General features: G+C 42.1%; 1 protein-coding gene across 1 annotated transcript in view; it reads left to right on the forward strand.

The window, feature by feature from the left end:
* CAPN13 (calpain 13) overlaps positions 1-9309 on the forward strand; it is an 85196-nt gene extending 75887 nt beyond the window's left edge. Inside the window, exons 21-23 of the mRNA XM_011972548.1 lie at positions 630-685; positions 1242-1299; positions 8847-9309. Of these exons, the coding sequence (XP_011827938.1) occupies positions 630-685; positions 1242-1268 (83 nt within the window). The 3' untranslated portion in view covers positions 1269-1299; positions 8847-9309. The remainder of the gene's footprint in view (positions 1-629; positions 686-1241; positions 1300-8846) is intronic.
* Positions 9310-9605: the final 296 nt, after the last annotated feature.

Here is a 9605-nt window from a genome sequence, read left to right on the forward strand (position 1 = left end):
CTTTGGTTTTAATGAAATCTATTGTGAAACCCCGGGCTACAATGGGGCGGCTGTGATTGCGGGAGAGAGGCCAGACCCCTCCCCACTCATAATCCTCTCACCACCCTGCCATGAGGCACCGCTACAAAGCCTGCAGCTCTGAGCTGGGCAGAAAAGATTGAGAGACTAAGGCTCTGGGAGGGTAAAAAAGAAGCCCGAGGTTCAACCCCCATACAGTTCTCAGTTGGTTGCACAAGGGAGGTCCCCAAATCGTATCACTGCAAGAATAACAAGCCCTCACATCCCCTCAGCCTAGTGTGGATGGATGCAGGGGCAGGGAGTGCAAGGAAGCTGGGAGAGGGAGAGGCGAGCGGGAAGAGCAGGCACAGAGTCCCTCTGAGGTGGCGAACCCTGAGCCACTCGCCCTGTGCAGAGCTCGGCTGGACAGAGAAGAGGACAGGTGACAGGCACACCCCGTGGGGCAGGAGCTGGACAGAGAAGAGGACAGGTGACAGGCACACCCCATGGGGCAGGAGGGGTTGCTTTACAGAATCACCTCCTGTGCTTCTTATGGGCCCAGGTCTGCCTCCCCTGAACTGCCTGGATTCCTCCCTCCTCAGTCAGTCAAAACCTTCCCTTCTTTATCCTAGAGACTTTCCGCAACCTCTCTAAGGATGGAAAAGGACTCTACCTGACAGAAATGGAGGTGAGGTACCTTCCCCTCCCTGGGGCAGGCACAGTCCTAGGCTGCCTCCCCTGACTTGATTCTAGGGGGCATTTTTTTCCCTGAGGATATTGAACGGTCTGTCAAAGGCCAGCCAAGCTGTCCCCTCAACCTCCAATTACTGCCTTATATATCGCTGGCCGCCAGGCTGCTTTAGGATCTTGGCAGACAGATTTTATTTTTTTTCCAATAGCTTAATAAAGCAGAGGATTATGTGGGAGTCATAAATCCAGAAGGGAACAGAAAGACAGCCCGCTGAGCTCACTGTACATTAAATTTACTCCCATTGAGTTTTAGAGGCTCCTGACCAGCCAACTGGTCGACCTAAGATATACGTCTCACTGCCTGGTTATTCAGGGAGTAGCAGAAGATGTGCTGTGAGACAACCCCACCCTGTACCCGGCTTGGGTTGGAATTAGCTGGAAGGGGTGATGAGACTGGCCTGAGGTCTTTCAAGGGAGGAGGATGGCATTTGTCCTGCTCTGTATTAAGCTAACAAGTGTAAAAAATTGTTGTAATGATGATGCTTATTTTTCAGTGGATGAACCTGGTCATGTACAACTGAAGCAAAGAGGAAAGCAGACCCCACAGCTCAGGTAAGACATGGTAGCTTTGGAGTCTTTCCCTCCTGGGAGCATGAGCCCCCTTCTCCTCCAGGAACTGTATATAAGACTCTTTCCTTGGGAGAGCCTCCCCAGGGATGACAGACTCTTACCGAAGTGAACCAAGGCTTAGCTGCTCAAGGCCCTTGAGTTTCAAGGCCAATGCTGCAGATTTCACGCAGACAATGTAGACCAATGGACCTTTATGGAAAGGCGTGGCTTGAAAGGCATGAATGAGGGTTTAGAATTCTTTACTGAAGTTCCAAAGGAAAAAAGTGATCTCTCATCACAGGAAAGGCAAGAGAAATGGTGGAAATTGAACGGTGTAGAGTAACGGAAATGGTAGAAATGGTCAGGCCTTGGGGAGAGAAGAGCGGGCTCTAGCCCCAGCTGTACCATTGTCTCACTGTGCAGCTTTGGACAGATGATGAATATCTGTAGGCATCAGTGTTTATCCCTCTAGCATGAGTGTGCTGAAGAATTAACACTCATGTCATTTCCTCTACATTCTTTTTCATGGAACAGACCCTAGCGTTACATAGTCCACATCCCAACCCTGCTGTAGCAGAAGCCCCATCAGTCCTCTAGAATCCTTTAGGACTGGGGAGCTCAAGATGTTGTGGTTCCCGTTGTTGGACATCTCCAAGTGTTAAGTATTCCTTAGCTAGAGGCAATCATCTACTTCCCTGAAACTTTCTACTCATGCTGCTGGCTCCACTCTCTGGACCACTGTAGAAAAAAATACTGGACATGCATGACCTACAAAGGAGGATACCTTTGCTGTTTTGCCCCAAAGCCCATCTTCTTTAATTATTCCTGTTGGTTTTCATCCAGACCTCCTGGTGACCATTCTCTATGTGCCAATGTACCTTTGAAGTATACAGTTCTCCACGCAGCCGACCTGTGATCAATATCGCCTAAAATGCGATTGTTTTTGTAAACAGTATTTAATCTCCCATTCATGTACCTTGAAGTCAAGAGACAGACAGTGTCTCCATAAATAATGTTTTAGCATAAATATTTCCTGATGAACATTTGATGCTTTCTAATGATCGCAAATTAATATTGCAGAGATCATAGTTAATTTGACCCAACCATATTTCCTTGAGTTCTCCTTTCACTCCTTTTTAAAAACAGAACATTTGATTATTTTCAGTTTTATTGTGCCTGTTCCAATCTGCATGATTTCTAATATCAAAAATGATTTGTCAATTGTATATTTAAGCTAATTTGATATACAGGGCCTAAAGGCTCAAACTTTCAAAATAACTGGATTCTCTCTTATTATCTTTTCTCCTGTACAGGGTCCCAATTCTCTCTCTCTTAACTAATCTTTCCACCCTTCCTATTTTTAAAAAATGTGTCAGAAGGAAGTATAATATTAGAGGCTTTGTTGTGTTTACTTCAGTTTCTTTCATTAATGTCTATCATCACCCCCAGGAGTGCTTCCCTAGCTTCCTCATTGATCACCACCCTCTGGCATCACATCATTAAAGCACATCCACTCACTCTTGGCTTGTGGTTTGCTTTACAGAATTGGAGGCAGGAGGGTGAAGAAGTTCTGCCTCCAAATCTACAAATCCACCTTCCTCTGTAACTATTTCCCTCCTTCTTCCTGTTAAGTTAAAGGGCACGTCCCTTTAAGGACATTCTGTTTCTCATTACCCTTCACCTTCTCAAGGGCCTGATTGAATGAATTCTCTCTTCTGTCTTCTGAATACTAAACCTGTCTTTGTCTTCTGGAGTCATTTAACTCCCATTTTAAAATGTGTGTCTTTTAAATTTCTTTATCTCCTACCCCTTCCAGCTGAACTCCACCTCTTTCCTCTCATTACAACCAAATTTCACAGAAGAGCTCATCGTCCACATATTCTCACTTCCTACTCTCCCTGCTAACTGCTTCAGTTGAGATTTCTTAGACATCATCTTTCTCCCTGACTTTGGCATGGCCTCCCTATCTGGTTTTCCTATATCCACTCGTATCCCTCCAATCAATTTCCTGCAGCCGGACTACACTTTTAAAAATTCAAATCCAATCATTACATTCTCCAGGCTTAAAAACCTTCAATGTCCTCCCATTGCTCAAAAGAAAAATCTGCCATCATTAACATGGACCACAAGAGCCTGCCTCCTGTGGCCCCTGCCCACCATCTAACCACAACTTGTGCCTCTTTTTCCTGTTCTCTACTCCCACCACACCACCACATCTTTACTTCTTTCTATTTTCCATGCTTTTCCCAGCCTCAGGCCTTTGGCCTTACTGTCTGCTCTGTCTTGGCTATCAGTCACCAAACTCCTGATCCTTTATGTCTTAGCCCAGTTGGGTTCCCATGTTATGGGTTCCCATATTATTCACTCACATATCACCCTTCCCCAGTCATAACATTCAACACACTTGGTTGTAGCCCATTCCTTCTTTTAAAGAAATGTATTGAGATATAATTCACACATTGTACAGTTTGCACATTTAAAGTATAGAGTTCAATGGTTTTTAGCATAGTCAGAGTTGTGCAACAATCACCACAATATGATTGTTAGAACATTTTTATCACCGCAAAGAAGAAACCCCATGCCCATCTAGCATGCCCACAGCAGTTGCTCCCCAATTGTGTCCCACCCTCTAGCCGGAGGCAACCACTGATCTATCTTCTGAATCTAAGTTTACCTATTCTGGATATTTCATATGAGTGATTCATACAACATGCGGTCCTTTATGACTGGCTTCTTTCACTTAGCGTAATGTTGTCAGGATTCATCCATGTTGTAGCATGTATCAGTACTTCATTCCTTTTAAGTGCCAAATAATATTTCATTGTGGCTATACCCCATTTTTTTCATCTATTCCTCAGTTAATAGACATGTGGGTTGTTTCTAGTTTTGCCTATTATTAATAATCCTGCTATGAATGTTTGTGCACAGGTTTTTGGGGGGACATATGTTTTTATTTCAATTGGGTGTATAGTTACGAGTGGAACTGCTGGATCATATGGAAATTCTATTTGTAACTTTTTGAGGAACCACCAAACCGTTTTCCGAAGCAGCTACACCATTTTACATTCCCACCATCTAGCTGCAAATGAGAATTCCAGTTTCTTCACATCCTCAGCAACCCTTGTCATTGTCTTTTATAGCAATCCTAGACAGTGTGAAGTGATATCTCACTGTGGTTTTGATTTGCATTTTCATGATGACTAATGATTTTGAGCATCTTTTCAGTGCTTATGGATTATTTGTAGATCTTTGGAGAAATGTTCATTTAGTTCTTTGTCTATTTTTAAGCTGCGTTATTTATATTTTTACTACTGAGGAGTTGTAGATGTTCTTTGTATATTGTAGACACGAATTCCTTATATACGTGATTTGCAAAAGTTTTCTCCCCTTCTGCAGGTTGTCTTTGCAGTTTTTTTGATACTATCGTCTGTAGCATATGAGTCTTTAATTTTGATGGAGTCTAATTTATCTATTGTTTTCTTTTGTCATATATTTGTGGTGGTATAGCTGAGAAATCATTGCCCAACCCAAGGTCAAACTATTTATTCTGGTTTTTCTTCAAAAAGTTTTATAGTTTAGCTCTTACATTGAGGTCTTTGATCCATTTTGAGGTCATTTTTTATATGGTATGAAGTAGGGTTCTAATTTCATTCTTTTGCATTCATTCATTTGTCCCAGCACCAGCTGCTGAAAAAAACTATTCATTCTCCTGTTTCTTTGTCTTGGAACCCTTTTCAAAAATCAGTTGAATATAAGAATTTATTTATGAACTTTCTGTTCCATTGATTTATATGTGTATCTTATGCCAGTATCACACTGTGTTGATTGCTACAATTTTATCGTAAGTTTTGAAATCAGGAAGTGTGAGTTTTCCAACTTTATTTTACTTTTCAAGACTATTTTGGCTATTCTGGGTTCCTTGCATTTACATATAAATTTTAGAATCAACATATCAGTTTCTGGGATTTTGATAGAGAGTAAATTAAATCTAAAGGTCAATCTGGGAAATATTGCCATCTTCACAATATAAAATCTTTTGTTCCATGTGTCTCTTCATTTTTATAGATCTTCTTTAATTTTTTTGAGCAATGATTTACAGTTTTCAGTGTAGAAGTCTTACACTTTCCTTGTTAAATTTATTCCTAACTATTGTACTTTGGGATGCAATTTTAAATAAAATTGTTAATATTATTTTCAGATTTTCATTGCAAGTGTACAGCAATAAAAATGATTTTATATTGATCTTATATCCTGCAGCCTTGCTAAACTTGTTTATTAGTTCCAATATTTTTAAAGAGCTTCCTTAGAACTTTATATATTCAAAAATCATGTAATCTGCAAGTAAAGATAGTTTTATTTTTCCACACCAATATAGAGCTTTTTATTTCTTTTTCTTGCCTAATTGTCCTGGCTAGAACCTCTAATACAATGCCAAATAGAAGTGAACAAAGCAGACAACCTTGTGTTCCTAATCTTGGGAGAAAACACCCAGTTCTTTGCTATTAAATATGATGATCACTGTGTGTTTTTCATAGATACCATTTGCCAGGTTGAGGAAGTGCACTTCTATTTGTAGCTAGCTGAGTTAACACACTTTTCATTACTTGCTTGACGTCAGTATTCTCCGCTAGACAATAAGCCTGGGTATGTCTTGTTTGTCGCTATTTCCTTAGCACAAAGCGAAACACCTGTCAAAGAGAAACTAGTTGGTAACTTTCTCCCAAATAACTGAAAGAAATTGTTCTTTCAGGTTTATACCTTCCTTTGTTTTGTTCTCATCCCAACATTTTTTACTATTAGTTTACACCCTAGTCTTCCTGCTATTTTAGCTATTCTCTATTTTATTCCCGTTTGGTGTACTGGGAGGCAGATAGTTAATATCATCTTGTTATTATCTCTAACATATCATGACCCATATTATCTTATGAAGCCCTATTTTTCCCTCACTTTTTTGAAAAATTTGAAAATTTCCCTCACTTTTTTGAAAAAGTTGAAAGTGTCCTGGTCACTTCAACTCTATCCAATATTCCCTTATTTTGCTATTACAAAGTTTCTTTCTTCTAGGAGTTCCAACATTCTGAGGTCAGCAAAGAGACTTTCATTGTTAGCCAGCATTCAATCCAGCGAGTCCCTCTCCTTGCTCACTTGATCCTCTGTGTTACAAAGTGTCACTGGAGCAAGCAAAGGCTTTGTCCTGAGTTAAGCGAGCTTCTCCCAGAGATGAGGGTTTTTGGAGCTCCATCACCAGGCTACTTTTTCTCCAGGTCACTCCCTACAAACTGTGTACAAGACGTCTTTTATCTGCCCTTGGACTCACTGGGCAAGTCGAGGTATACTTTCGTTGTGAGAATACTTCTGTTCTCATCTTCAACCCATCTGCTCTCCTCTGACCTAGCAGATTGGGTTATACGTATACGCAACTGGACTGAACCCCTCCTCCTCTCTTCCCATCAAAAATATTTCTTTTAAACGAAGTGTATGCCTTGTTGTCACATTGCAGGCAACACCTATATTAAAATATGTTAAAATATGAAGTTCATACTTGAAAGAATGCTAATACTTAGTTCATTGCTCTGTGCTCCTTGGACACTTGAGGCTGTATTGATTTTAATTGATTTCACAGTCTAGAGGTTTAATACACGGCAAATCACACCCTGCTGAGAGTTTGTCTAGCTAATGTCGTCTACATCTGTGTTGATCTACTGTCAATATGCCAGTAAAATGCCTTATTCTAACAAAATTGGTATTTATAACAATTTCCCACTGTATAAGAATACAGTTTCTTGAGGAAAGGGACACCTTCTCCTAGTCTGCAGGATTTAGGTGAAATATGACAACAGTGACCCTGGTCTTACTGATGACCCACAACCATTTTCTGCAGGATGAGTCTGCTTCTAGCCTAGTAAATCCATCTCTCCCATCTCATTCTGTTCATCAAAAGAAATTCTTTTTGAGAGATCTGGCTAGATGCTGGGTTGAAGACTGACACCCCGGGGCAGATGGAACTGTCTGAGTTTGGGGAAGTTAAACTCTCCTATACTTGTGAGTTGAGAGTTGTGAGTCTGGATGTGCCTCTGGTGACGTGAAAACGCTCAACACCATTGGCAAGCATACACCTGGTGGTTACCAGGCACCTTGAGATGCCAGGGTGTCCAGCCTTCTGGAGCTGGCTTCGGAAGAAAAATGTATCCAATGGGAAACCGACATGTACACTCCAAGGGGATAAACCAAGGAGGAGGAAGAGTTGGAATCCAGGTAACAGAAGATCCAACACTAGACAGAGGCAGGGAAGTCCAAGGACCAACGCTGTGCAGCAGAGCAAGAGAGTGAGCCATCCCAAGGGAAGCTGGAGGGCAGCCTTTGGGGAAAATGGGAGCAATCGTTGATCAGATTGCTTAATTATAGAAAAAATAATGTTCAGAGGGATTTTGAAATTCTGCTGGAGAGCTTTGGAAGAATTAGTAGGATAACGACTTAAACTAAGCAGACAAAAAAGTGAGGCAGTTATTAACTCCTGGAAGAATAAAGAGTTACAGAAGAAAGAAAATGTGATCCTAGAGTATTTTTTCATTCAGCAGTGAACAGTACACATACAATTGTAATAAAATCAAAATGGAATATTGATTTAACAAAAATGTGACATAAATATATTAGAAGGATGGAAGGAGGGAAATTGTAGACATGAAAGGGGACTAGTAGCAACCTCGCCCCATCTTCCATCGTAAGAAGTCAATAGGCATTTAAAATTGACAAATCAAGAATTAACTGCATAAGCATATTACCTAGAAATACAGAGGTAAACATCAGAAGAAAGAGTTTAGGGAGGGGAATTTGGATAGAAATGGGACAAGAAGCTGCTATTTTCCTTTGTGCCTTGTAGCACTCTTTGAATTTTTAAATTATGTATCTTGGACTGAATTTTTATGAAAAAAAAATAGGCAAACTAGCAAGTAGTCTGTGAGACAAGAGAGAAGGAGAGAGGCAGGGAAGAAGAGTTGAGGCCTCTTTACCCAATGGGTAGGGCAGCTGACTGATCATTGCAGAAAACGTGTCTATGCACGAATGTCGCTTTAATCCAAACCCCCTGCACTTGAGAAAAACCACTCTCCTGAAGAAGTCCAAAGCCAGCCATCTGGAGCTTGCATGGGACAGAGCTCAGGGCTGTTGCTACCATAGCAGCCCCTGGCCTCAGCCCTTCCAACCTGCCTGGAGATGGGAGGAACATCTCTTCCCCAAGTTTCCCTCCACTCCAGTGCCAGCACTCAAGGTGCTAAAATGGGCTATGATATGAACTCAAGCTTGGGGCAGGACAGGTGCGGGGGTGCCCTTTAAGGAATTTTGAAGAATGGGGTAGGAATATCCATTAAGGGGCCATGGGCATGTTGGGGTCTATCAGCCTTGCCAGCAGGAAGTACCAGTGCTTCCTCTACTGTGGGATGATCCAGAACCACATATTTGGAATGGGGATCCTCTTCTGTGGTCACTCAAAGGAAGAAGTTTCTTTACTCACCCTTGGCCTTCTGCATTTGCGCCTCCATGTCTTTCTCTAGGACAAGCTCCCAGTGATCACTCAAGAATCTGTCTTTCATTCTAAGAGGCTGTTCTGCCCACTGTGGTTGTGATACATCTAAACTGGCCCTGTGTGAAACGGAGTCCAAGCTGTCTTCCAACAGCCTGGGTTCGGTCCTTGGCTGGCCCAGGCCCTGGTAAGCCTGTGGCCACCAAGCAGCTTATCTGAGCACTTTGGGATGTGCTCAGCCTACATTGCCCTGGAAAATGAAGCAGGAGATGTCTCCCTGTGGGAAAGGAGAAGAGAAGTTGCCTCTGAGTCACCTGTCACCAGTTGGATTCACTTCTTGGAAGAGCTAAAATGAGCCAGTTTGCCCACCGTCGGGTGCTATGGGTGACACGGGAGCTGTCCACTGGGTGTTTGCAGAATAATTACACTATCTTATGTCTGAATCCTGATGATTTCACAGCTAAATGGCAAAAATAAAACATGTTTCCCATAAAGGTCTCTCATTCAAGTTCTGTCTCAAAAATACACTTGGAAAAGAGGAAAGGTACCCAGCAAGGCAGATGCTTCCCTCGCTCCCTCCTCAACCACAGTGTGGTCACCAGGTGTCTCAAAAAGGCAAGGCCCACAGAGGATGGAAGAGATTCCACAGCATAACTGGGTCAGAACCCACTCGAAAGAATTTGCAGTTGGAAAGCTCATTTCCGGATGCATCAACCCAGTAGGGGAATCGTTGCAAATGGGTGTGTCAAAAGGACAGGAAGGTGGGAAGCTTGCTGAATGTGTCTTTCTG

This window comes from Mandrillus leucophaeus, unplaced genomic scaffold (genome assembly GCF_000951045.1).
Source record: "Mandrillus leucophaeus isolate KB7577 unplaced genomic scaffold, Mleu.le_1.0 Scaffold13, whole genome shotgun sequence".
NCBI lineage: Eukaryota > Metazoa > Chordata > Mammalia > Primates > Cercopithecidae > Mandrillus > Mandrillus leucophaeus.